At 54.1% G+C, this 25,801-nt stretch overlaps 9 protein-coding genes across 9 annotated transcripts; 5 read left to right on the forward strand and 4 right to left on the reverse strand.

The window, feature by feature from the left end:
* The first annotated feature begins 491 nt into the window (after positions 1 to 491).
* Positions 492 to 1,315, forward strand: BU25DRAFT_190860 (ribosomal protein L19/L19e). The gene is made up of 2 exons (XM_033701001.1): positions 492 to 997; positions 1,101 to 1,315. Exons 1-2 carry the CDS (start codon positions 717 to 719, stop codon positions 1,264 to 1,266), a joined length of 447 nt encoding a protein of 148 aa, XP_033565739.1. The 5' UTR covers positions 492 to 716; the 3' UTR covers positions 1,267 to 1,315.
* Positions 1,316 to 1,762: 447 nt separating this feature from the next.
* Positions 1,763 to 3,515, reverse strand: BU25DRAFT_190871 (transcription factor spt3). Its single transcript, XM_033701002.1, has 3 exons — positions 3,302 to 3,515; positions 2,022 to 2,942; positions 1,763 to 1,972 (listed from the first exon to the last, which is right to left on the reverse strand). Exons 1-3 carry the CDS (start codon positions 3,347 to 3,349, stop codon positions 1,967 to 1,969), a joined length of 975 nt encoding a protein of 324 aa, XP_033565740.1. The 5' UTR covers positions 3,350 to 3,515; the 3' UTR covers positions 1,763 to 1,966.
* Positions 3,516 to 3,674: 159 nt separating this feature from the next.
* On the forward strand, positions 3,675 to 4,767 carry BU25DRAFT_418335 (diphthine synthase-like protein; the record flags this gene model as incomplete). The annotated part of the gene is made up of 3 exons (XM_033707868.1): positions 3,675 to 3,809; positions 3,860 to 3,984; positions 4,167 to 4,767. 3 exons carry the CDS (start codon positions 3,675 to 3,677, stop codon positions 4,765 to 4,767), a joined length of 861 nt encoding a protein of 286 aa, XP_033565741.1.
* Positions 4,768 to 4,838: 71 nt separating this feature from the next.
* BU25DRAFT_359933 (magnesium transporter protein-like protein 1 precursor) lies at positions 4,839 to 6,175 on the reverse strand. The gene is made up of 3 exons (XM_033703655.1): positions 5,785 to 6,175; positions 5,628 to 5,728; positions 4,839 to 5,578 (listed from the first exon to the last, which is right to left on the reverse strand). The coding sequence occupies exons 1-3, from the start codon at positions 6,130 to 6,132 to the stop codon at positions 5,038 to 5,040; spliced, it is 990 nt and encodes a 329-aa protein (XP_033565742.1). The 5' UTR covers positions 6,133 to 6,175; the 3' UTR covers positions 4,839 to 5,037.
* A 356-nt stretch (positions 6,176 to 6,531) lies between these two features.
* On the forward strand, positions 6,532 to 8,735 carry BU25DRAFT_445667 (uncharacterized protein; the record flags this gene model as incomplete). Its single annotated transcript, XM_033709449.1, has 3 exons — positions 6,532 to 6,582; positions 6,676 to 6,966; positions 7,017 to 8,735. 3 exons carry the CDS (start codon positions 6,532 to 6,534, stop codon positions 8,733 to 8,735), a joined length of 2,061 nt encoding a protein of 686 aa, XP_033565743.1.
* On the reverse strand, positions 8,697 to 11,518 carry BU25DRAFT_359938 (uncharacterized protein). Its single transcript, XM_033703656.1, has 3 exons — positions 11,365 to 11,518; positions 10,979 to 11,315; positions 8,697 to 10,931 (listed from the first exon to the last, which is right to left on the reverse strand). The coding sequence occupies exons 1-3, from the start codon at positions 11,446 to 11,448 to the stop codon at positions 9,127 to 9,129; spliced, it is 2,226 nt and encodes a 741-aa protein (XP_033565744.1). The 5' UTR covers positions 11,449 to 11,518; the 3' UTR covers positions 8,697 to 9,126.
* A 2,023-nt stretch (positions 11,519 to 13,541) lies between these two features.
* BU25DRAFT_407211 (uncharacterized protein) lies at positions 13,542 to 15,667 on the forward strand. The gene is made up of 5 exons (XM_033705476.1): positions 13,542 to 13,573; positions 13,628 to 13,734; positions 13,794 to 13,906; positions 13,959 to 14,383; positions 14,433 to 15,667. The coding sequence occupies exons 1-5, from the start codon at positions 13,548 to 13,550 to the stop codon at positions 15,481 to 15,483; spliced, it is 1,722 nt and encodes a 573-aa protein (XP_033565745.1). The 5' UTR covers positions 13,542 to 13,547; the 3' UTR covers positions 15,484 to 15,667.
* A 1,497-nt stretch (positions 15,668 to 17,164) lies between these two features.
* BU25DRAFT_454996 (uncharacterized protein) lies at positions 17,165 to 17,540 on the forward strand (the record flags this gene model as incomplete). Its single annotated transcript, XM_033709915.1, has 3 exons — positions 17,165 to 17,173; positions 17,259 to 17,315; positions 17,403 to 17,540. The coding sequence occupies 3 exons, from the start codon at positions 17,165 to 17,167 to the stop codon at positions 17,538 to 17,540; spliced, it is 204 nt and encodes a 67-aa protein (XP_033565746.1).
* A 294-nt stretch (positions 17,541 to 17,834) lies between these two features.
* On the reverse strand, positions 17,835 to 25,761 carry BU25DRAFT_437298 (putative histidine kinase HHK1p). Its single transcript, XM_033708998.1, has 6 exons — positions 25,340 to 25,761; positions 23,176 to 25,291; positions 21,475 to 23,118; positions 18,581 to 21,382; positions 18,113 to 18,525; positions 17,835 to 17,949 (listed from the first exon to the last, which is right to left on the reverse strand). The coding sequence occupies exons 1-6, from the start codon at positions 25,451 to 25,453 to the stop codon at positions 17,923 to 17,925; spliced, it is 7,116 nt and encodes a 2,371-aa protein (XP_033565747.1). The 5' UTR covers positions 25,454 to 25,761; the 3' UTR covers positions 17,835 to 17,922.
* Positions 25,762 to 25,801: the final 40 nt, after the last annotated feature.

Consider the following 25,801-nt stretch of genomic DNA (forward strand, 5'->3'; position numbering starts at 1 on the left):
AGCTGACGACCTCGCCACTGCTGCGAGCAGCCTCCGCGGCGCCTCTGGTTACAAGCCTAGCTTATGACGATCTGGGATGAGTCACTTTGAGTGCATGCTGGCCAACGTGTGAGACCACGACCACGATGTATCTCCAGTCAGGATTAAGTGCACTGCGAGAGATCGGAAAGTGCACTGCGTAACATGAGATCTGCCAAAAGTGCATGTCGAGATGTCAAGCGAACAGTGGTTGTGATGTTAGAAACAATGCGTGGAAGCCTGGTGCGAAGCAATTGCGTGAATATCTTCAGAATTTGCAGACAGCAACTAACAACTGCAAGCGACTCGCAGTCTGAACGATGAACATGACCAATGCTCCGTGAAACAATTGTGTTTCGGAGCGTAATGAATGATGCACGTGAGGGGAAGCTGCCCGACTAGCGCGGCTTGGCTCCTCAATTTTGTAAGCGAGCTCCCACAACGCACAACGTCCTTTCAGCGACTCTCCGTACTAACCCGCAGCTCACCAACGACCACCGTCGACAACATCATCGAAAATGTAAGGAACCCGGCCGCAGACACAATATCCATCGATCGAGAAGCAATTGCGACTGTCCTACGACCTCCCCGACTCGCGATGCTGCTCCCAGAGCGACTCGAGAAGTGGCGAGCCCCTCTTTGCACAATCTTCCTACACGCCGCCTACACCACACCACGAGAGCAGAGTACTGACGGAAATGTCTAACAGGGTCAACCTCCGCACGCAGAAGCGCCTTGCGGCCTCCGTTGTCGGCTGCGGCAAGCGCAAGATCTGGCTCGACCCCAACGAGACCAGCGAGATCGCCAACGCCAACTCTCGCCAGACCATCCGCAAGCTCGTTCAGGATGGCCTCATCATCCGCAAGCCCGTCACCATGCACTCGCGCGCCCGTGCCCGTGAGCTGACCGCCGCCCGCCGTATCGGTCGTCACCGTGGTTTCGGTAAGAGGAAGGGTACCGCCGACGCTCGTATGCCCAGGTATGCAACACCGACACCGCCACTGCACGCGATATGAAGGACACGACATAGCAGAGTGCGGTGAGCAGACGCACATGGAACAGTTGCTGACACGGAATCACAGCCAAGTCCTCTGGATGCGCCGTCTCCGTGTCCTCCGCCGTCTATTGGTCAAGTACCGCGCCGCCGGCAAGATCGACAAGCACCTCTACCACGAGTTGTACCACCTCTCCAAGGGTAACACCTTCAAGCACAAGCGTGCCCTCGTTGAGCACGTACGTCCACCCTGACATGACATCATAATTCTGTCACCCTCGCTCAGAGTCCGGCTACTGACATACAGCGCAGATCCACAAGGCTAAGGCCGAGAAGGCCCGCGACCGGGCTATCAAGGAGGAGATGGACGCCAAGCGTGCGAAGACCAAGGCCGCGAGGGAGAGGAGGCAGGAGCGCGTGCAGCAGAAGCGTGTTGCTCAGCTGGGCGACGAGCAGTAGATGGACGACATGATAAACAACCGGCGTGGGTCTTTTCAGGGTTAAAGGAGGGCGTAAATCTCCTTTCTATCTCGGCATATGCGGTCATGTTTCATGTACGTCTGGGTTGCAAACGAGCACTTTTCTCCATGCTGCATACCCGACTGACAAGGCTGCCTCTTCTGAACTCCCGATGCTTATGAATGTCCATGAAAAAGGGATAGGATGCATCGGCACATTAGAAACGAGTGGTCAATCTTGGAGTTAATCTTCTTTCTTATTGTCCCCAGGTCCATGATGAATTGATGTCTTGTTCAACTATGTTCGCCACTAGCTTGACCATGACATCTGTCCTACCCTGATTGACCCTAAGCACAAACGACGAGTTGCTGTAATGGAGATAGACGTATATGGATATGCCATCATGTAACGCCAAACACCGTACCGCCAGCTGATGGATCTCAAAGAAGTCCCTAACGCCATCCTCCCGCATCAAAGAACAGCAAAGTCGGGCTTTTAGATCTGTTCGTTGTTAGCAACCTGCCATTCACAAGTAAAAATAGATACTTACCAGCTTCAACGCCGCACGATGCGTATTCCTCGTAAAATTCAACATCGCCCTGCTTTTATTATTCCCTCTCTGCAGTCTCCTATACCCTTCTTGCACATGCCCTGGCTGCACAGGCTCTCTCGCCTCCTCCGGTGGGTCAAACAGGCCCCTCTCCCTCTTCCTCTTCAGCCTATTCTGCTCGCCGCCCGTGCTCTTCTTATATGCATCCTCTGCATCCTTGACCTTGAGTGCCTCCTCTGTGAGCGTCTGCACAATCTCAAACGTCAAGAACCCTAGGATATCGATGATGTCGTCGGAGGGTTTGGAGTCTGTGATGAGCCCAAAGCCCGCCCACTCCTTGAATCGCTTGCCCTTGCGGTAGGTGAATGATGCCTGACGACAATCAGACCAGTGCACATACTCCTCACGCGTCATATTCTTGGTGCGCTCATCGGCGTTCTTCAATCTCTGTAAGGTAGCAAAGTTCATCTCCTCCTCTTCCTCGTCCTCGACATCGTCTTTCTGCGGCGGAAACTCGGTGAAGAAACTATGCACATCCCACACCAAATCCACCTTCGCCCTCTTCGCCTTCTTACCTGCTTCGGGTCCCGGCCCGACTGGGCCACCGCCCATGACGCCCGCGGCCAGGTCAGCGTCGCCCGTGCCGACGTCGGCGCCTGCGTCGCCGCCCTTATCGTCGGAGTCTTTAACGGAGCGCCGCACATCTTTCCATTGCAGGAAGTGCCGTAGACGAGAGATTTTGGCCCGGTCGTGCCGGATTAGCATGAATAGATCGTCGGTGGAGATGGATTTGGAGCCCCGTCGGGTGGCGAGGGATGTGCATTCGCGCAGCATGTGTTGGACTTGGTCTTGCACGATGGATTCGATTAGGGTGGTGGTTTCGGGTGAGGGCTCGCCGGTTTCGCCGGAGACGAACATCATCTGGGTAACGTTAGATGGTCGTTTTGAGACTATTTGGATACTGAATGTGGTTGTGGAAAGAAAGCAAGAATGTATATAAGGACACGAGGTACAGGGCAGCAGAGAATATGGTGGATAGCGCGTGATAAACGTAAGATCGAAAGAGTGAAGGTCTTGAGAGACAGAGGAATCTTAGAACGACAGATCATGATACATGTCTGGACTAAAGCTCTAGTTCAAAGATTCGAGGAAGATACGACATGTACGCTCGTGTCGGTTTGCACGAGGTAACGGAAAGAGAAACGAGCGCAAGGAATCAGAAAAGCAGAGAAAGTAGACGAAGAGGCAGACAACACTGAATGACCAAGAAAGTGACCAACCTGTTGGATCTCCGTCCGGTACTTCGCCATCTTGTCCTTGTCCGCCATGGTGGAAGTTCACGTGGATGTTGATGTATGAAGGTGTGGTCGTGGAGTCGTCAAGAGAGTAAAAACCCAGGGAAACGTACGGCCGCTCGCTACCGCACTTCACTGGCTTCCCCAAGCAGCGCCCACGGAGTGTCAATCGATGCGCAAGCCCGGCGCAACTGATGGAAGTCGCACACAGGGCACGCGGTTTGAGGGTCACTAGCGCGACAGACCCCTGCTCGGCTCAGCCCTACGAGCGCAACAGCCCCGCGAACTTTTGAAAATCGTCCAGTTCCCCACCCAAAGTTGACTCTACCTACAACATATCACACGACAAACCGCCACCATGTTGTACCTCGTAGGACTCGGTCTCGCAGATGAGAAGGACATCACCGTCCGCGGCCTCGAGATCGTCAAGAAGGCCGAGCGCGTGTACCTTGAAGCGTACACGGCTGTCTTGCTTGTGGACAAGGAAGTGCTTGTGAGTTGGACATGTTATGGTATAGGAGGCTGCTAATCAGCACGCAGTAGGAGTCCTTCTACGGCCGCGAAGTAATCATCGCCGACCGTGAGATGGTCGAATCGTCCAGCGACGACATCCTCGCCGACGCAGACAAAGTCGACGTCGCGTTCCTCGTTGTGGGAGATCCATTTGGGTACGTTCCCCATCCCTTCACACACTCCCAGACACACGCATACATGCACATACCCATACCCATACCCATACCCATACACATACACATACCCACACACATACCCATACACACACACATACACATACACACACATACACATACACACACATACACATGTTGAGCAAGCGTCTGACACCCTCCAGAGCAACAACACATACCGACCTCGTCCTGCGCGCGCGCGAACTCTCCATCCCCACACGCAGCGTACCCAACGCCTCAATCCTCACCTCGATCGGCACGACCGGCCTGCAACTCTACAACTTCGGGCAAACAGTCTCCATGGTGTTCTTCCTCGACAACTGGAAGCCGGCCTCCTTCTACGACCGGATCGCCGAGAACGCCCGCATCGGGCTGCACACGCTCGTCCTGCTCGACATCAAGGTCAAGGAACAGAGCCTCGAGAACATGGCGCGCGGGCGCAAGATCTACGAGCCGCCGCGCTACATGACGGTGGCGCAGTGTGCGCAGCAGATGCTGGAGGTCGAGGAGGATGTTAAGAAGGAGGGTGTTTACAGCCGGGAGAGTCTGGCGGTCGGTGTTGCGCGGGTGGGTGCGCAGGATGAGAAGATTGTTGCTGGCACGCTGGGGGAGCTGTGTGATGCTGATTTGGGCAAGCCGTTGCATAGTCTGGTGCTGCTGGGACGGAGGACGCATGATTTGGAGAGGGATTTCTTGTTGGAGTTTGCGGTGGACAAGGAGAAGTTCAAGAGTGTGTGGGCCAGGGATTATGAGGACAAGCAGTGAGGCTTGTGCTGGCCTGCTGTGAAGATGAGGCACTGAGGGTGTTCATGAGAGCTGGAAAAAAGTATGAATTGATGATATGGCAACATGATGGATTTGGCGCTTCGGCCTATTCCTGAGATGCACCCAAAACGCCTAGTGGTGCAAGTCTGCCTCGCAGATGGTACACCGAGCATGCCGCATCTGATGTGGCGCGCATACGCAAATCTTCTTCCTCTGACATCGAGTCTACCTGGTTACTACTGCTTTTCTCTCCCAAGCTATCTCCATCGTCTAGAACGGAGGCAGCCAGAACTGGTACCCGCCGTTCTTCTGTCTGAACACACTGAGCAGGAAGCTGTACATGCACAGCAAAACACCGCTCCACAGGAACACAGCAAATTGCTGGGCCCGCGAATCCGCAATCCTAGGAACCTTGAGCGCAAGCGAGATTGTCGCGAACGCCAGAACACCGTAAATCGCAGCGATGATCTGCGACTCGAGACCGAACTGGTTGCTGAATCCACCGGCAAAGTAGCTGATACCGCCCTTGCCGTCACCTTGTACGTAGGGAGTCTTGCGGATATGGTTGAACATGTGTCCAGAAGTGAAGAGCAGGACGGTGATCAGAGAGAAGGCAGCCCAGAGGTTGCGGTTCTGGAGGAGGGGAAGGACGTAGGGCGAGGCAACGGCGAGAGCGGTGATGCCTCCGACGACGGCGGTGGTGACCGAGATGATCTTGACCCAGTTAATGGGGCGCGAGATCTTGGGCTTGGGGACGTCGGCGGGGAGCTGGCGGGAGACCCAGGCGTGGATCTGCTCGGCGGCTTGCGGGCTGTGTGGTGTCAGCGGAAGAGCTGGGTAGCGTCAAAGGGGCATCTTACCCAGATGTGAAGTCGTAGCGGACAGGCTGCGCATCGATCTTTGCGTTGGGGCCGACGGTGGGAGGGAAGAACAGAAGGACAGGTGCGGTTTGGAGTTGGAGCTGGACAATGTTAGCCGGCCAAATCCATGCTCACACTCTTGAAGAGTCTGTCATACCGATTGGAAGGTGTTCTTTCCATCTACAAAGTCCAATGTTCCAAAGAGTGTCCTCGACTGCCCAGCCTTGTCGCCCTTGATCCAGCTCTTACCCAGCAGATCCCACTCTGGCTGGAACTCTCTGCAAAGTACACACCCAAATCTTGTTTCCAGAGCAGTAAGCAACACGACAACCGAGTAGTCCCGCTGGCCCTTGGTCAACGAGCCGTAACCGCCGTCATCGAGCTTCAGCGGACGACCGATCTCAAGCGATTTGGCACGGGCATCGGCGAACTTGTCGCCAGTCTTCTTGGCTGCAAGAGCTGTAAAGGGTAGCAGCGAAGCTGTAAGAACCTGGAACCACCGCATTGTGTCGGTAGGAAATGTGGTTGCGGCGGGGCGAAGCTTGAAGGAGAGCTGCTGGTGAGGTCGACGATGCTTAACGTGGCCTCCGGCATGCGTAATGCGCCAAGACTACAGGGATCTGTAGAGCGACTATGGAGGGCATGCCTCCAAGCAGCAGCAGGACATATGTAGGTATCAGAAGTGTGTGCAAATCCCAACCGTAGTCAGCTAGAAGGTGCTGAGCCAGTCAACGAGTTCGGCCTCTTAGCATCTCTGATACAGGGGTTTATTGAGTGTTGGTGTTCTGACGGCTCTCGCGCATCCACGGGTGTTTTGTTTACCATGTCAAGTCGCGTCACCACCCCTCCAGTACTCGCACCCTAAACCTACAACATCCGCGCATCATTCAGCAGTAATAACACCATGGCCGTCGCCGTGGACTCAGATATAGATCATAGCTATGAGATCAAAGATGTGAGTGAACGCACGTCCAGTGGAGCCTAGCGGGACCCTGTCTGGCTTGTTGTTGCACCTTTATACACAAACACTGACACCGCCACCTTCCAGCTCCAACATTCGCTGCGCAGCGCAACGCTTGAAATAAGCCTTGCAAGAAGCAAACACTCAGTCGAAGTCGTTGCAAAGGACGAGGAAATCCGGAAGCTGCGAGTCAGCCAGTGTCTCCTGGAGAGCGACAACAGCGACCTCCACGAACAGCTGGAGGAAGAACAAGCCCGCTCAGACGAGCTCGAAAACGCGCTGGACGATGCGCTTCTGACCCTAGACGAACAGAAAGCTGCAGGCGAAGCGGCGCAGAACCAGATTCGCACTCAGTCGCGCGAGATCGCGAATCTCAAGGTATGCGCACTTGCCTTAGCCACCATGCGGTCCTTACTCACCCCAAGTAGGCCGAACTCAAGGCTATGGAAAACGTCACATCCGACTCGAACAAGATCCTTTCCGAAAAACTCGCCCTGTCCCGCGAGATCTCATCGCTGCGCCCAGAAGTCGAGCACCTGCGCGCACAAGTCGAATCGAACCAAGGTCTTCTGTCTGAGAAGCTATCCCTACAGCGCCAGCTTACCACACTACAAGTCGAACTTGAGAACGAGAAGCGAACTTCTGCCCGTACCATCTCGAAGCAGGGAAAGAAAATGGAGCAAGACGATGAGCTGCGTAATGAGCTGGAGGAGGTCCGCAAAGAGCTTGCTACTGAGAAGAAAGATCGTATAAAAGCAGAAGCTGCCGTCGCAAAGGCTGAGAAGGCGGTCGAGAAGGTACAGGCGGACCTGGAGTCTCAGCAAAGAGTGACCGAAAAGCTGGAGGCCAGGCTCGAGAAGCTTGCTAAGAAGGACTCGAAGGCGAGCAAGCGCGACGAGGCGAACGACGCTGCGCATGAAGAGCTTCGCCAGGAGCTGGAGCAAGAAAAGGCTCTACGCGCCAAGGCTGAGAAGGCGCTCAAGAAAGCTGTCTCTGAGAACGCAGAGGTTGAGCAGCTCCGAGAGGAACTCGAGCTGGAGAAGCAAGCGCGTCAAAAGGCAGAAAAGGCAGAAAAGGCAGCGAAGAAGAGCTCTCAGCAGACGGATCAGGCTGGCGATGCACAGAGGGAGCTTGACGAGGAGAAACGCGAGCGTAAGAAGCAAGAGAAGGAATACACCAAAACGCTAGCCGAACTCCAGGGCCGTAACACCGTTCTGGACGACAAACTCAATGCCTTCCGGGAGAAGCTACGAACAACAAAAGAAAAGCTGAAGGAGAAGGAAGCCCAGCTCGAGCGCGTAGAGCGTGCCCAAACCGCACCACCCACCAAGATCGCTACCGAAGCCACAAAGGCTGTTAAGAACATCCGCAAGCGCACCGCAGCATCCGTCGAACCAGAGACAAACCTAGGAACCCCCGGAGACGCGCCAGCAAAGCGCTTCAAGCGCGGCACCTCCGTGTCCGCCATGGGCGACACATCGACCTTCTCCCTCACACCCTTCTTGAACCGCACAAGCGCCGCTCCAGGTTCGCCCATCGCCGAAGAGGACGAAGACGCCGAAGAAGAAGCCGCCCCCATCAAAGCACCGAAACTGAAGTCAAGCAAACCCCTCGCCCCCACCGCCTCCGTAAAAGCAAACCCCAAGCCACGCAAGAAGACAGCGCTATCGTCCGTCCTCGCCGCCGTTGATGAAGAAACCTCCGAAACCTCGCACAACACCACCAAAGAACTCTCAGAAAACGCACCCACCAAGATCCCCCTCAAAGACGCCGACGACAGCACTGCCCCAACCCTCAAGGCAAAAAAATCCTCTGCACCCAAACCCCGCAAATCCCTAATGTCCTTTGCGAATTTCACCGACGAGCCGGCAGCTGAGAAGAAGAAGAAGCGCAAACTCGGCGCCACAGCAGGGAAAACGTTATTCGATGCTGATGAGGACGACGAGGATGGGTCGCAGCCGAAGCCCGTTGGCCTGGGAGTGGGAAGTGGGAAGGGCTTGTTTGCGGCACGGGCGCTGGGGAAGAGCGTTCTGAGTAAGGGGAGCAGGCCGATTAGTGGCGGGTTCGGGATGTTGAGTGAGGAGGCATTTACATTTAGTCCGTTGAAGAAGGATAGGAGACGGGCGGGGGATAGTATACTGAAATGAGGTTTGAGACTTTAGTGGTGTCTGGATCCTCATTTTGGCATAGAGCGTTGTATTGGTTTGGTTTGGAGTATTGGCACATATTGGCATCCAATTTATCTTCTTTCGTCTTCGTCTCATTGAGTTGTTCCTTTCGATCCATCCAAAACATTGTCATTAGTCTGCTGAACTTGGATACGATTTTGTAGTGGGTGATCAGGAGCTACACTTGAAAACAAAGCTCGAGAACTCGGAACTTCATAAATCATGATCATTGTGTACATGTACGCTTGCTAGATATACTACAATCTGAGGTATCGTGTAACGGCGTGACGAAAGCAGACCTGTGTTTTGGCAGCCTCAAAACTCCATAACCCTAGGTGCACTCAAGGAAGACGAATGTGGAAGCCTACGTTCAAGAAAGCATCTGTGTGTGAAGATCGAACACATCGTTCCTCCAGCCACCCTCGTCCCAGTCATCGATTCTCTCGGTCGCCCGGCGACCTTCCTCTTCCCACAGCTTGACAACACTGCCAGGTGCGTACTTGCCAGCGAAGACACCCTTGCCTGGTGCGGCAACACCGACACGAGTGTACAGATCGGGATCGTCCTCTGGTGTCAGGCGAGTAAGAACAGCCTTAAAGAATGTCCTCAGGTCGTCAGGGTCCGAGATGCGTGTAGCCCTCAACCTCTCTCTCGCGAATAGAAGCTCGCGGTTGGCGGAGTGAATGGCATCGGCGATACCCTTCGCCAACTGCATCTCCATCACTTTGCGGATGACTGGGCGAAGGAGAGGTTTCATGATCCAGCCGAAGAAACTAAACTTGGACTTGCGCAATGTGTAGCTCAGCTTGTGGATGTTGACGCGGACAGCGCGTAGAGTGAGCATCTGCTCTTGCTTCTCCTTGCCAATTTCGACGTCGAGGTGAATGTCAAGGCCACGCTCGTCCATCTGGAATGAGGCAATACCTTCATCTGCTAAGCGGAGCAGGCCGGAGTGAGCTCGTAGGAGGAAACCAATCTCATCGGCACGGAAAGAGAGCCCATCGATCTTGATTGTGAACTTGGATGTCGCCTTGGAAGCAACGCGGAATCGAGCCTTTCGTAGCTCGAAGTCGTTGTATGTCTCGACTTTGAAGCGGAAGGGCAGGAAGGATGTGTGATTGATGGTCTTTCCAGGCTCGATAATGAGGTTCTCCAAGAGAAGATCGACTTCTGGGGTGGACACCTCGAGACGCGGAATGGGAACGTACTGGATTGCCGAGATGATCAAGGGAACGAAAACGTTTATAGCGTCCTGGATCAGTTCAGTGTTGGTGTAGCTGTGCTGAGGTGACAGAATGCTCCAGATTCTGAACGTTGACTGGATGAGCTTTGCAACATCCTCATCGCGCGCTACTGCTGCAAATGTCCTCTGAGTCTGCTCGAAGAAAGCATCTACGTCTTTGCGCAGTGAAGAGTCATTGCCGACACCGCTCGACTTCTTACGGAGCTCCTGGAACTTCTCGTCAACATGGTCGAAGAAGTCTGGGTCGGTCAAGAGTTTCTGTAGTGAGTTGCCAACGTCCATGAGTAGGTCTTCGAATGCTGGGTCCCTCTTCGAGTGCTCCAGGAGCTTGTGGAAACGAGTCTCGAGCTCCTTCCAATCGTTGCGATCACCGAACGAACTCATAAGCAACCAGAAGTTCTTCACAGCCTTGTCCATTTCACGATTCGTGTCGACATCATTTTGGACGGTGCCCACGGCCTCCTCAGCCATGCGGGAGTATGTCCTGGCATATCTCTGGAGGAGCAAGGACAGCGTCGAGACCGAGTCGGAGTAGTCGCGCTTCTGTCGTAGGTTTGTGACGGTCTTCTTTAGCCTGTACAGCAGCGAATCACCTTCGGCACCTTGGAGCTTGTCGGCAATGCTACTGCCGGCCTCTTGAGCTACCTCGACGGCACCTGACGCAACAACTTTAGCGACCTCTTGAACCTCGCCATTCAACTCCTCAGACGACGCAGCCTTGCCGTTTCCAGCATCTGCACCCGGCTCTTTCAGTGCCTTCTGCTCTGCTTCAGAAGGCTCGACCTTCTTACCAACTTCCTTCGCAACGTCTGAAATTGTGAATGCAGTGTCCTTGAACACTTCCCGGCCAACAGTGTTAAGGTCTGACAAGAAGATGCGGAAGTCCGAGTTCGTGAGCAGTAGCGAGCCGACGGTTTGGAGGCTTTGGTAGGCTGTATGATATCAGTAATGTTGGCCACAACGAATCACCTGAACTAACCTGCGAATGTGTCGGCCTTAGCCTTAGATCGAGTAGCACTACGTGCGATGTCTGCTACATCCACCTCGACGCGGGCCTTGGACAAGTACCAGAGGAAGTCCTGGATCTGATCTTTGCTGTTCTTGTGTTGTAACAGCTCGATGAACTGGTGAAGCCATTGCTTGGTGAACTTGACAAGTAGGCGTCCGGAGTCGCTGAGTTCTGGGTTGTCGGGGTTAAGGATGTCGGCGGCGAGGAGGGTTCGAAGGTTGATGATCGCTTGCTCATTGGAGGGCATGAATCCCTTCCCAAGAGCACGGATCATCTGGTACGAGTGCAGCTTCTGGTGGAGCTCCCTCTGTTCACATGTCAGAAGCTATTCACGGTACGGTATGCAGCACGCGCACCTGTAGGACCGTGTCATCGCGGTACTGGGGCAGCAGCGGCTGCTGGTCATCGCCGCGTTTACGGAACCCAAGACAAGATGACATTTTGGTGGAATTGATGGTGTTGAGGCGTGAAAGCTGCTCATCAAACTCAATTACACGACATCAAGGCAACTGCCAAGCGCGTGCACACGATCATCATGACGCTCCTGGAGCTTGTAAATACAAGCTTAAGCGAGCCAAGCAGGAGCTACCCTAGACGTCATTGTGTGGCTGCTGTGGCTGGTGTGCCAAGATTTGAAGCTGGAGCTCTGGAGGAAGTCAAACCTCTAGAGGTCAAGCGCAGTCCCCACGCGTCTCCTCCATGCCCAGACGGCCTTCCCCAGGCCAAGCAAGTCAACAAAACGTCGCAGCATCATGACAGTTGACAGCAGTTCGCAGCAGTTCTGATCGACAAACCATGCGATCTTCAAAACCGAGAAAGTATCTCGCTGAGCCTGGAGGTCCTCAGCATCGCGCAGGATTTGAGTATTGCGTCTTCCTCCGCTGGCGACAGCGCTCACTCTGACGACTTCACTCTGCAGGATCTAGTGACATTCCTCCGACATTCTAGCCTCGTCGGACTCCGACTTGGACTCTTGCGTAGCAACTGCTCTTCAACTGCCGCGATCGGACCCGATATCGTATTTTCAGCCTCTGGTCCACTTCAAATTCCCATCTTCCAGAAGGGTCCTCAGACTGTGGGGAACGGCGAGAACTCCAGAGTTACACACTACGATCTTCTTGGAATGCTACAACGAACATCGTGAACGCATGCACAAGGACGGACAGTTGCTCGCGTGCTCCTGTCGTTCAGCTGTCGTTCAACGATTGAATTGCATCGTACGTTTGCTGGTTTCCGGCTTATTTTTTCGTTGTCAAGTGGATACAGCTAAAACTCCCCCCATAGACCCAGAGGAGCTTAGGGAGATCAGCGACTGTCGGAGCGGGGACCCTACCGCTCTCCAGGATTTTTAGCTTCGTCTGCTTCCGGTGCGCCAGAACAGACATCATTTGTAGAGAATCCGCGCTGCTGTGCGGCATAACGGTGAGAGCATGGGAAAATGTGCACCAGGTTGTTTCGGAGTTTACGGACGGAAACGCGGTGCCATTGACCCCTTTCCACAGATGTTACAAATGCATCCCCCATTTTTTGTCGCACAGCACAGGGTTGTAAGGCTCTTCCTTCGGATCATCGGTCCCCTAGCGGGTGCTGCAAGGGTTGGTCCACCGTCCAGAAACTTCACGCAATAATGCATGCGCGTCTCGTGCTCGCAGGGCGCATCGTGAACAGCAGAGCAATCGTGTTTCAAGTTGGACGGACTGTGCTCTTGAATGCTTATGACTATGGATTGACTTCCTCATGGTTTAATCGTGACTTGCTCCTGCTTGCGTATTCAAGACTTTTTTGGGAACTCGCTGAACACTCCGAGACAGCATCCGTGACACTAGGAGAGCACGCACAAGGCGCAGCCAGCAACAAGATCCGCATCGTATGTTTACGCCGCCGTAGCGCTTGGACAAACCAAAAAATGCCTCTTGATGCCTGATGAAATCCTTCGGCAGCCCTGTGAATGGGCAGTCTGAAGTTAGTCGATCCGCCGCCAGGGGTTTGCGGACTCGTCTCGAAGCTCAGCACCAACGCGACAGCTTCATGTGTCATTCGTAGGGGCGAGAAGCCATGGAATTGTGGACTCTCCCACCGCGGAACATTCCTCTTGACTGCGCTCAGTAACGGACTCCCGAGTCTTCCCGATATATCGTGGCCCTAAGGAGTCCGCAGAACTTATGACTCGCTAACAGCGGGCGCTCGCGCCCTGGGCCCTGGCCTGTGCTCACAAAAGTTGCCAGGCGGAATGATGAAGGTCGCCGGCTCTCCTCTGTGAGAAGAATTGAGAGCATCCGATAGGTCGTTACTACCATCCTCAAACACCGTTCCCAGGCGGACCGTCTTTCTCTTTCTCTTTTTATATGCCGCGGTTGTAGGATCCTGTCAGCTTCGGACGTCAATGCATACCGTGCGTGTTACTTCGCTCTTAAAAGGCGCCCTTCCCTCGCGAGGCGCCAAAACTGCATTCCGTTTCCCCAGACTCTCACAGTTCCGGTGTATGGCCTCAGTAGCTTCAGAAATGGCTCAATCAGACTCCCCCACACAAAGGCCTACCATGCCTACCAGGCAATTGACCACAACGTACGCTACCATTGCAGCACATGCAGCAGTCGCAGCAACTGATTAGTCTCACAGGAGCGGTGACTTCTGCTTGTCAAACTCACCAGATGTTCGCAAGCACCTTGGAACATACGGTCTGACTCCTCCTGCCGTCGAGAGCTTCGACGTGCAAGCCCAGCGATGTACGTCATGCAATTGTTCCTCTAGTTCTGCCATTGGCATGTCCTGACAATCACCACAGGCCTCAGGCTCCTTGCCACGAAGACCACCCCAATTGAGAAGTTCCAGTACCTTGTCCACCTCAAGGCCACAAACGTGCACCTGTTCTACAGGCTGCTCTCGCAGAACATCAAGGTATGAGTTGCCCGCCGAACATCAGAGGAGCATTCAGCTGACAGTATCACAGGAATTGACTCCCCTCATCTACACCCCGACTGTCGGCGAGGCCTGCGTAAGATGGCACGAGATCTGGACACAGCCTGAGGGCATGTACCTCTCCTTCAGCGACCGTGGCAACCTCCGCCAGATCCTCGACAACTGGCCCCACGAGGTCGAGATCACCGTCCTCACAGACGGCTCTCGTATTCTGGGTCTCGGAGATCTCGGTGTGAACGGTATGGGTATCCCCGTTGGCAAGCTGTCTCTGTACACTGCCTGCGCTGGTATCCGTCCCGAGGCCACCCTTCCTCTTACCCTCGACTTGGGCACAAACAACAAGGCTCTCCGCGAGGATCCCCTGTACATGGGCTCAAGGGTGCCTAAGGTCACTCCCGAGGAGGAGAAGGAGTTCCTCGACGAGCTCATGGTTGCCCTGACCGACAAGTGGCCCAAGTGAGTACAACACCACGATTGCCAAATGCAGTAACTGATCGTGTGACAGTATCGTTATCCAATTCGAGGACTTCAAGAACCCCTTCCCCGCCCTCGAGCGCTACCAGAACACCTACAGCATGTTCAACGACGACGTTCAGGGAACTGGTGCCGTCATTGTTGGTGGATTCATCAACGCCGTTAAGGCGTCTGGTGTCCCTGTCAAGGACCACAAGGCTATCTTCCTCGGTGCCGGCAGTGCTGGTGTCGGTGTTGCCAAGCAGATCGTTGAGTTCTTCAAGAAGGAGGGTCTGACAGAAGAGGAGGCTCGCCGCAAGTTCTGGTTCGTCGACTCGAACGGTCTCGTTACCCTGGACCGTGGTGACAAGCTCGCCGACCATAAGGTCTACTTCGCCCGCGACGACAACAACGGCCGCCAGTACCAGTCCCTCGCCCGCCTGATCGACTACGTCCAGCCCACCATCCTTATGGGTCTGTCTACCATTGGTGGTGCTTTCAACAAGGAGATTCTCCAGAAGATGGCCAAGCTGAACAACCACCCCGTCATCTTTCCCTTGTCCAACCCCTCCAGCAAGTCTGAGTGCACATTCGAGGAGGCAGTTCTCAACACTGAGGGCCGCTGCCTGTTCGCCTCCGGCTCGCCATTTCCCTCCATGGAGTACAACGGCAAGCTCCTCACCCCCGGTCAGGGCAACAACATGTACGTGTTCCCTGGTATTGGTCTCGGTGCCATCCTTTCCAAGGCCACTTCCGTTACACAAGACATGATCTACGCCTCCGCCGAGTCCCTCTCCACATCCCTGAACAAGCAGGAGGTCGCAGATGGCTGGCTGTACCCCGACATCCGCCGCATCCGCGACGTCTCCGTTGTTGTCACCCGTGGTGTCATCCGCGCAGCTCAGCAGAACGGTGTCGACCGCGCTTCTGAGCTCCGCAACCTCTCCGACGAGGAGCTTGACGCCTACATCGTCGAGAGCATGTACGACCCCTTCAAGGATGGCGAGCAGCTTGGCGAGGAGGTCGCAAACCTCGTTGCTCAGACAAACCAGTCAAACGATGTCAACGGCATCACCAACGGTGTTGCTCATTCGCACTTGTAAGAGCTTTCTGTTCATGAACCTCATTTTCGGCGCTTGGGTTGTTTCTAGGACAAAGTCCTCACGTTCGGCCACCACACTTTTCGGCTACAAAATGGACTCAGCTATGGACTTTTGGGATGGATGATTCGATACCCTGTTACACGTCCTCCCTTCTCGCATATGCATAGGTAGATACTTGTTGAGCGGTGCGACAGTGGTTGCACTGGCACTTAGTTAGAATTGGAGATATAATACGATGGAAGTTCAAACACAATCATCTCTATCTTGAATGTTACCATGTGCACTTGCTGCGATCTTTACTGACTTCCAACACGAACACTCAGTTCGAGATCATGTAACCCTAAACCATGCCATACATGCTTGCATTCTTCAGACCATCACAAGATTTGACTGTCAGCCTTGCCCTCGTTCGCAATACCCCATTGAGCTCAAACTCCCCACCACCGGCCTCGGCTCCGCATGTCAACACTCAACGCAGCCTAACCCTACAACTCACGGTGTACCTCCGACATCGATATCAGCATTATCTAGCTCGTCCTCAATACGGGCAGACTTGCGATATGCGGGAGTCATCGTGATCCCGTATCACTGCATCACTCCCGCGGCAAGACAAGATAAACATTCCGCGGCAGCCACGGCAGCGGGAGCCAGGTCTGCACAGCTCGCTAGCTTACACATGCAGGTCGGTTGAGTTAAGCCTCCCGTCCAGAAATCCGGGACTGGGGTTAGGCGAGCCGCGAGGTCCGCTACCCGGGACCCACCCGAGAGCTTCACATGCTGCATGCGTGGCAGGACGGTGCGGCGGATCGGATCGTCAGGTCCTGAGCTTTGACTCACCAGTCCTTCACATGCGAGCGGGAGCTAGGGGTCATAGAGGGAGCGGAGCGGAGAGTGCTGGGATGTGGGTGTATGCGGATGTGGATGTTGGTGTGAAGGGCTGTGCCGAGGTTGGTAGGTGTTTCCGGCGAAGAGCATCTTAGTGGCTGTGGCTGGGTGAGGACTATGATGTTGATGCTCCGTGATAGTCGATGACTTTGACGGTGAGTTAGCTTTCCCAAAGTCTTGATTGTTCTATTTCTTCGCTTTCATTCTGAAGGTGTGCATGTGCTGAAGGCCTCCTGTGCTCGGTGCTAGAGTTGAAGCCGAGGATATGTGTCGCGGAAGTGCAGCACTTCCATAAGGAAAAGAAGCGCCGTGAGCTCTGAGCAGGGCTGTCGATGTTTACATATTCATGCTTTCCGTGTCTGAGTGGCTTGGGTGGTAGTTTCCTTTTCCACAGACCTCGTGCATTTCGATTCAATGCGATAGCCATTGTTCACCTGGGAAGCATTCAGTTGTTCGGAACGTCAAGCAAACAGTTCGACCATGATCTCCGTTATGTCACAGTCGTCCTCTGCATATGAGCCTGACAAAGCTGGACAAAGTCGGACAAGGTCAACGAAGTTGATACTGGTAGACGCAAATCAACATCGCGGTCTCCCAGAAGTCGCACTCACTTCTGCTGTCTGGCCTTACTCTCACCAATCTCACTGCTCTCCAAGGGCGATGAGATGAAGGCGAACCTGCGTTCTCAAGTCTAGCGCGCCTTTCGAGTCGTGAAGCTCAAAACGCTAAATCCATTCCTTTCGTCCATCGTTTCCACAACACCCTTCCTTACACATCAATACGTGCATCACCCAACATGTCTGACGTTGAGAGTAACTCCAACTAGACAGAGCGCGAGCTTGTAGGTATAGATGCATCGTCATCTACTCTAGTTCACTGACAACATCCAGCTCGTCTACGTCCTCACAGCAGCAACGGAGCACTCCGGCGTCAAGCTCGACTACATCGTAAGTATTCTTACAGCATTCATGTTTCCCTCCATGCGGCATCATCACCATCACACCAACATCTGCAAGTACGCTGACAACCTCCAGAATGCTCCTGTACCAGTCGGTTGCGCCCAGCGCGTCAATCGACTGAAGGAGTCGCTCAAGAACGACGTGGATGCGCTAAAGAATAGCATACCCGTCAGTGATACCAAGGTGAGGAGGGTGGGGAGGATGAGGAGATGATCAAGGGTGAGGTTAAGGAGGAGGGTGAGGGTGAGGGTGAGGAGGTTTGACGAGGGGGATGGAAGGTGGTGTGGACGTTCTGATGATGGGTTGCGTGTGATGGATTGAGATTGTCGGAAAAGGAAAGACCTGCGTTGCGAACGCGAGTGTGACTGCCTCCAGGAGCATACTTACGGTCGTACGAGCGTCGATGCACTTCTTCTGCCACATGCCATCTGGAGCAGAGTTCTCGCGCAGAGTTCTTGGGCAGGGAAGGAATGAACAGATTGAATGTCGAAAAAATTCCTTGTGTATACATGCAAAAATCACAACTCCATTTTTGCAGTCGTTCAAGTCGTAGATGAATACAACCAAACGCCTTGCTATGCAACAGCCTGCAAAGCTAACGAGCCCCAGTTGCCCAGGGTATCTTCCAGAAGAAACAAGCACAAATCAAACTAAGCCAAATGCAACAACCGCTCTGTCAGAGCAGTCAGCTACACCCCATCCTTCTTCCTCTCCTCCTCCTCCTCCTCCTCCTCCTCCTCCTCCTTCTCCTTCTCCTTCTCAGGCGCCCTATCATGCCACCTAACCGTCGTACTCATCCGCACACTCCTCGGCCGTTCCGGTCTCTCCGTCTCCGTCTTCGTCTCCGTCTCCGTCTTCGTCTCCGTCTCCGTCTCTGTGCCCTCCCCATCCTTCTTCTCATTGACCTTGTTCTTCACTACATTAAGCGGCTGATCCGCCCCCGCCTCGCTCAAAGCCTCCTTAACCAATTTCTTAACCTCAGTCTGCAGATTCGGAATCTCCTTCGGCCGCTCATCCTTATTCAGATAGCTTTCGAGCAGCGCCTTGAGGGTCTGCGCGCGCACGGGCTTCGCGAGGTAGTTGTTCATGCCCGAGTCGAGGCATTTCTCGCGGTCGCCTTGGATGGCGGAGGCGGTCATCGCGATGATAAGGACGTTGCGGACTTCGGGGTTGGGGTGCTTGCGGATGAGTCTTGTGGCTGGGGGCAAAGTTCAGTAAGTAGCTAAATACGATGAATTCCAGCAGTGGCTTACCTTTATAGCCATCGCAGTGAGGCATCTGGACGTCCATAAGCACGAGGTGGAAGGGGCGGCCGTTATCGCTTGCGCGCTCGAGTGCATCGATAGTTTTGAAGCCGTCGAGATAGGCATCGCACTTGAAGCCTAGCTTTTGCACGAATGAGATCGCAATGCGCTGGTTGATCAAGTTATCCTCGGCAATACAGATGCGCAGATCTGCGCGAGGAATGGTGGAGAGATCGATGCAGGTGCCAGCAGACTGCTCGTGGCCGTTGTTCTCCTGACTAGAGAACTTGGCCATTGGATCTACGTCGCGCGTGTAGTTCTGTGCCAGAGGTCCGGCCATATTCACCTTTGCGAAGCGGAGGGAGAAGGAGACTGTCGTTCCTACGCCGGGTGTCGAGTCAAGACGGACTGAGCCGTGCATGACGTTCTCGATCAGCGCTTTGACAATGCTCAAGCCGAGACCTGTGCCGCCGTAGCTGCGTGCTGATGAGGACTCGACTTGAGAGAAGGGTAAGAACAATTTCTTCTTCTGCTCTTCTGGAATACCGATGCCGGTGTCGATGACGCTGCACGTAACATCGGCCCAGTCCGGTCCTTCTTGGTCGACCACGGCACGTACGGTAACGGATCCTCGTGGGGTGAACTTATAGCTGTTGGACAACAAGTTCATTAAGATCTGATGGAGTCGGACAGGGTCACCCATGACCAGCATCTCGGGGTTCAGCTCGAGCTGCTCAATGGTCTTTAGGCCGCGTTCAGCGTTCGTATACGCCAGGGCACGAACAACCTCAGTAATGGTCTCGTTCAGAGACAGAGGCATCTCTTGGACGTTCATCTTACCAGCTTCGAGCTTGGAGTAGTCGAGAAGGTCGTTGATGATCGACAGAAGCGTGTCACCACATACTCGAATGGAGTCGGCATAACCTTGCTGTTCCGGATTCAGCAGACTAGCCTTGAGGAGCTCAGACATGCCGATCACTCCGTTGAGGGGGGTTCGCAGTTCGTGAGAAACGTTAGCAAGGAAGAGGCTCTTAGCCTTGGCAGCCTCCTCTTTGAGCTTCATGTTCCTGATCGCAATGGCCTCGGCTTCTTTGGCCTTGATCTCAGCCGCTCTTGCCTGCGCTAGCGCCCGCTTCTGCATCTCTAACATTGCTTCGTTGCTGGCGCTGACTCGTTCGATCTCCTTGAAGAGCAGAGCATTTGCCAGAGAGATAGAGATCTGGTTAACAAGAAGACGTAGTACTTGTGTATTGCGTTCTGTAAACGAGTTCGGTGGACCTTCGACGTATATGCTACCGAGAAGGTGGTCGGAGTGAATGATCGGTATGCAAATCACCGCTTTGCCCTCTGGATTCCGCTTCAGGTATGAGTCCGACACGTTTGAAAAGCGGTCGTCTTCCAGCAGGTTCTGAACGAACACGTTCTCTCGAAAACGCAAAGTGTATAGTGTCACTTGTCGAGCGACCATGTCGTCTACAGTGTCCAGTGGCTGGCCTGCTGGATATGACGTGACACCAGAAGAGATCCCTGGGTCATTGTTGGACTCGCTGGCCGCTACGCAAGCGATGCTCCATTCGATCTGTGCATCTTCGATGACAATACCACAGAGCGTACCTCCTGTCGACTCAAGGATGATGGAAGCCATCTTAGCCATCAGCTTATCAACCTTGAGTTCGCTCGAAAGGACCTGGGAGGACTCCAGGATCGAGGACAGATCAAGCATATCAAGACCGACGGCAGAGAAGCCGTTGCGAAGGTCGTTGGATGAATCATGACGTCGTCCATTCTCGGGAACGATCCAGTTCTGTGTCCGGTCAACTGCCGTCTCAGCTCCAAGAAGCTGTTCATGGTCCTCATTTTGCTCGAGCCTGAACGTCGTATTCCCTGTGTCAATGATTGTGGTTTGTACCGCGACATCCACTGTTGTAAGGGATACCGTGCCGCGCAGGAGAAACTCGTACTTGTCGATGACATGGTTCGCCTTTCCATATGCGGATACTCTTCGGTACACGGAGATGCAGTCGTTGAGAGCATGGCGAGCTGGTCTGTTGGCTTTCTTCCGAACCAGCCATTCGGCATACAATTCCAGGGCATGGGCTTCGTCCAAGGTGAAACCGTGAATCTCACTGTGGTCCATTGCTGCCTCGTAGTTCGTTAACGCTGTCTGAGGATCGTCATTGACTTCTGCAAGCACAGCGGCGAGTGTGTGGATCCAAGACCGATAGTTGACATCTGTGATGGCACAACAAGCCTCCAGTTGGTTGATGGTGGTGAGCACATGTTTGAATATCTGCTCTTTCTTTGGATGCTCCTTGTTGTCGCGCAGCACTGCCAAGTAAGCCAACGAGAGATGGTACATGACAGAGTAGTTGACACGCTGACACCAAAGACTGCCCAGCATCGGCAGGAGAAGCTCGCCTAGAGCGCACGCCTCTTCGTAGTAGCCGTATAATACCAATACTGGCAGCTTGCTAGCAAAGTAGTAAGTTTTCGGCCGTTTTGGGTTGCTTGCTGTCTTTTCGACCCACTCGATGTAGGCAGCGGAGTCGTGTTCTTCGTCGGTGAAGACCGTTGATGCATCGGCGATATTTGTCTTGCCTTGAAGAGCCCTGGCATACTGGCGAGACGCCACCAGAAGTACACCTCCTCGAAGATCTTGTTGCCAATTCTTCAAATTCAGAGGTGTTTCATCGACGTAAGCTTCTATCTCCACACAATCATAGCAGGCCATGACCCTAAAGTGAGCCTGGGTACCAAGGTTCAGCAGAGTAAGTAAGCGATCGCCTGCGGTCAAAGCCGTCTCTAGTGCAACTGTTTACAGTGTGTTAGCTTCCTACTCAAGATCAGGACGTGCATTGCCAAGAAGCACCCGGATGTGGCAAAAAGGATGTTGGGCCACTGACCATGAAGATGAGGGATTAGATCCGCAGCTGGCGCCTCTAGATGCCCTAGGAACAACGGGTGCAGAGTCTGGCCACGACCAAGGGTGTAGCTATCGTCGGGGAACATCTTGAAGAGTCTCTTAGCTATCGTTCCCATATCTGCAGCAAAGGTCAACATCGCAAAGCGGCCACCGGCGATGCTGCCGAGGTAGACATAAGCGAGTGCGACCTGAGACATAGCCCCTTGCTCAAGATGGATGTTGACCAATTTCAGTGTGGCCTGGTAGAACAACAGACTATTTGACCAAAAGGCTGCGCTAAGGAGTTCGACGAATACGGGGCCCAACGTCAAAAGTACGCGATCGTCTTGAGGTGGTTGGCGTGCCAGTAATTCCTGTTTGTCGATGTTTTGTAGACGAGAGTACACCTTCTGGAACTCGGCATCACATTCCTCCCAGGTTGTAGGAGGTATTGGAGATCCCAGCAGAGACAAACAGTCTTTCAAGGCTTGGAAGGCGCCGAAGCTGTCTCCACGTACGGCATGAACTCGCGACTGTAATATGAACGAGCTTGCCATGTCGCAGGGATCGCGAGCATGTTGGAAGGTTGTCCGAATAAGGCTGAGTGCTTCATCAAGCATGTTCTGATGCCAGTAGCATTCGGCTGAGCGAATGAAGAGTTGCAACGTTTCCTGGTACGAGACATCGTGTTTCGAGTCGTCCCATGGATCGTCCTGCAGGAGCATCAGACAGTGCGCGAAGTAATAGATCGCGGTAGATCGTGCTCCTGACTCGGCCGCTGTTTCTCCAGCTTGATACAGGACATCCCGGAAACGAGCGCGGCTTGCTTCTCTGGCCTTGATCAAGTCAACAGCGAGGCAAATGTGACGGCTTCGCATGTACAGGGCCCTGGAGTCACCCATTGCATCGTCATACCACTCGCCGCTCGAGCTCACAATCCGGGCAATCTCGTAGTGCATCATCGAAGTATTCCAATCTTTCTCAAGCAGACTGGCGGCTGCAAACAGATATCTGTCGTGGCTGAAGCGGAATCGAGACTCGCTTTCAGCAGGCATAAGAATGTAAGCGTTGAGCGCTCCATTCAGTGCTGTCACAATGCACTCCTTTTCTCCAAAGAGCGGCAATCTCTCTGCATCTGCGGGCGCATTCTTCGGATTTAACAGACTTGAGACCAGATCATATGAGAAAGCGCCGCCTAATAATGAAGCCCATGCCAACAGCTTGCGAGTATCAGCAGGTAACTCGAGCAGCCTCTTCGTGATGAAGTCGTTGGTCATAGAGGAACCATACTCCGTGCTCTCGAATACCTCAAAGACCTTGTCGAGATCAAAAAGCCAGTTATTCTCGCGCCAAGAGTAGTAGACGCATTGCTTGCGATAGCATGTGTCTAGTATCTCTCTGATGTAAAACAGATTGCCCCTACTCTTTTCCTGAATCACGGCGACCAGAGGAAGGATGTATTGATGATCACGATGAAGGGTTTCGGCGACGTAATCAGCGATTTGGGCTTCGGTGAACGGGAACAACTGCACCTTGGTGGCCGACTGGATCGAGGGTCGGAGCTCTCGGGGTATGCCTTCCTCATCAGTGTAGGTGAGTATCAGCACAAGCGGAATCTTAGCTTGAATAGTGTGGTGTATGAGTTCTGATTCTTGTCAGCGCACTGATGATCTCAAAGGCAAAAATATGTTGCAACACATACCCGCACTTTCCGAATCGGCGTTCTGTACGTCTTCGAGGGTCCATATGCATAGCTTCTGCACAGCGAAGAGCCGAAGAACATCAATAAACACGCTCATAAACTTTGTTGATTTCGATGCACCCCCGCTTCGCAGCCATGCTTCAGCTGTGTATCCAGAACTTCCACAATGTATAGCCGGCGAGGATGCGCGCCTTAAAGCAATCGTGGGATCCGTATCGCGTTGCTGAGGCGTCTTCGGCGCTCCACCCGTGCTGAGCAGCCAATCCGGCAGATCCAGGTAGCTTCGCAGTGCCGTCCATACGCCTGTGCTCTTGAGGAAGTTGCGTAAGCTGTTGTGAAACTCGGACGACACGTCTGCTTCACTGAAGACCTGTCGGAACATCGAAGACATGACTTTCAAAACAGGGTCGAAAGGGGCCTTTTTTGTTTTGTCGAACTTGGCGGACGCAAAGTAACCATTACTTCTTGCCGTGCTCTGTACGCTTTGGACAAGACGTGACTTGCCGAGACCAGTGGCTCCACCGACAGCAATTACCTCGCAGCGACCTTTGCGGCTCGCTGATCGAGCGCTGGACAAATTGCGCATGACTGTGCTATCGCTCGACGGAGCAGATCTCGATAAGGAGGATGAACCTTCCATGCTATTATTGGAGTGGCCTCGACTCGTTGTCACCAGGGGTGGTCGGCCAGGGCTCTCCTCAGCGACCGAGTCCCTCGCTTGGGTCACGCTGTCCTGCGATCGTTGAGTGCGTCCTGCTTGATCAAGGAACCCAGGCGCCGTCGAGGAAACGCTGTTCAGCCGACTTTCTGAGCCTCGCGAGCTAGAAGTGTCAGATATGACGTCATCGTATTGAAAGTTGAGTTGCCCATCCGAGAACGATGAGTTGGAGCTCAAGCTGTTCAGGACTTTTACACCACCTCGCCGGCGCTTGGACACGCGCTCAATCACATCAATGATCGTCTGACGCTCCTTGTCGCGACCGATTTGCTGGAGTGGGAGATTGAAGAAGCAGCTGATGTCTTTTGAGCCAATCTTGAATGCTTTCAGTCCCTCGCCGTCGCCTTCAGAGAGGAGCTCGCGGATTCTGATGAGATCGAACTTGAGACCTGAGGTTGAGTGATAGCGCTCTTCGATGTTCCGTTGCGTCATTCGTTGGATGACCATAGATAGTGCTTCCGGAATGTCGATGCGCCCGGAGGAAACAGGAGGTATTCTCTTGCTCAACACATTCTGCATGACGTCCAAGGCTGTAGGGCCGTCAAAAGGCGTGTTTCCACAGAGCATCGTGTAGAACAGGATTCCCAGACTGTAGATGTCGGTCCGGCTGTCTGGCTCAGCAGGCATACGGCCCGTCTGCTCTGGCGCAATGAAGGCAAGCTTCAACTCAATCCCCGTTTCCCGGCTCAGCGTGTTCCAGCCGGCAGAGGTGAGTCCGTTCTCGAAAGACCTGGCCCCGCTTCCAAAATTGATCATCTTGACATGGCCGTTCTCAGCGAAGTGGAAGGCGTCTCCTCGCAGTTCGCCATGGACCATTTCGTGGCCATGGTGCAGAATCTCCAGACACTCTGTTGCTCCGACTGCGAAGTCGAGGAAGGTGAGTAGAGGTACGCCTGTGCTGGGGCGAGGATTGGCCGACTGCCACATGTTGTCGCGATTTGTGAAGTTGTACCAGTTGGGACCAAAAGTAACCAGGTCCTTCAGATAGTTCTGCCCGGGAGCCTCGAAGATACTAGCAACGAGGGCCTCCTCGCCAGCTTTCGTGGGCAGTCTGACAAACTCGATGGGGCGCACGAAGTGTCTGCACCCTGGATCTGACTTGTTGACGATGACCTTGGACAGCTGATATTCTCGCTCGAGTCGCAGTGTGTGGTTCGATACTCGACATACCACTGCGCGGCCCTCCCTGTGTACGGTGGTGGCAGTGGCCTGCGTTTGTGCAGTTGCCGCACTGGCATCGCTGCCAGATGATTTGTGCCTGAGTACGTTTGGCGGACGGTGCGAGTCTGGCGAGTGCGAGGCGGTCGGCGAGGCCACAGCGCTGCGTCCTCGAGAGGGTGGTCGTTCCTGCGCAGCCGAGGCCTTCTGGTGGCCAAAAAAGTGCCAGTTGTCGTAGGACTGTGTGCTGTGAGCTTTGGCGCGCTTGCCGTGCTTCAGAACGCTTACCGAGTGGAATGGCTTGATGTCCGAGTCCCAGACGTAGCCGGGGAGCTCTGACAGACGCGCAAGGACGGCGGCGAAGCGCGTGCCCCGCGGCGACGTGCCCTCTGTCAACGGCATGGTGCTGGGCGCTGGACGCTGGACGCTGGACGCTGGACGTGTTCAGACGGTCGAAGCGCGAGACATGTTTCTTCGCTGAGTCGTGCTGGGGTCGTGCTGGGCCGTGCTGGGCGCAGGCCGTCTGATGTAATGATCGCCGGTTCACGGGTTAGCGGCCATGGCGGTGTTCATGGTGTTGGATAGATAGCAGGTGCGCACTGGACGCTTCAGGAGCGAGAGCAGCCGAGCATCGTGGCCGTACAGTCTAAACAGCAAATGCGGGACCGGTGATGCTGACTGAGCGCGTTGGTCAGGTCCAGCCACAAGAGCTCCACGATGGGTGCTAAGCTCGAGTGGTGCTAAGCTCGA

This window comes from Macroventuria anomochaeta (assembly GCF_010093625.1).
Source record: "Macroventuria anomochaeta strain CBS 525.71 unplaced genomic scaffold BU25scaffold_4, whole genome shotgun sequence".
NCBI lineage: Eukaryota > Fungi > Ascomycota > Dothideomycetes > Pleosporales > Didymellaceae > Macroventuria > Macroventuria anomochaeta.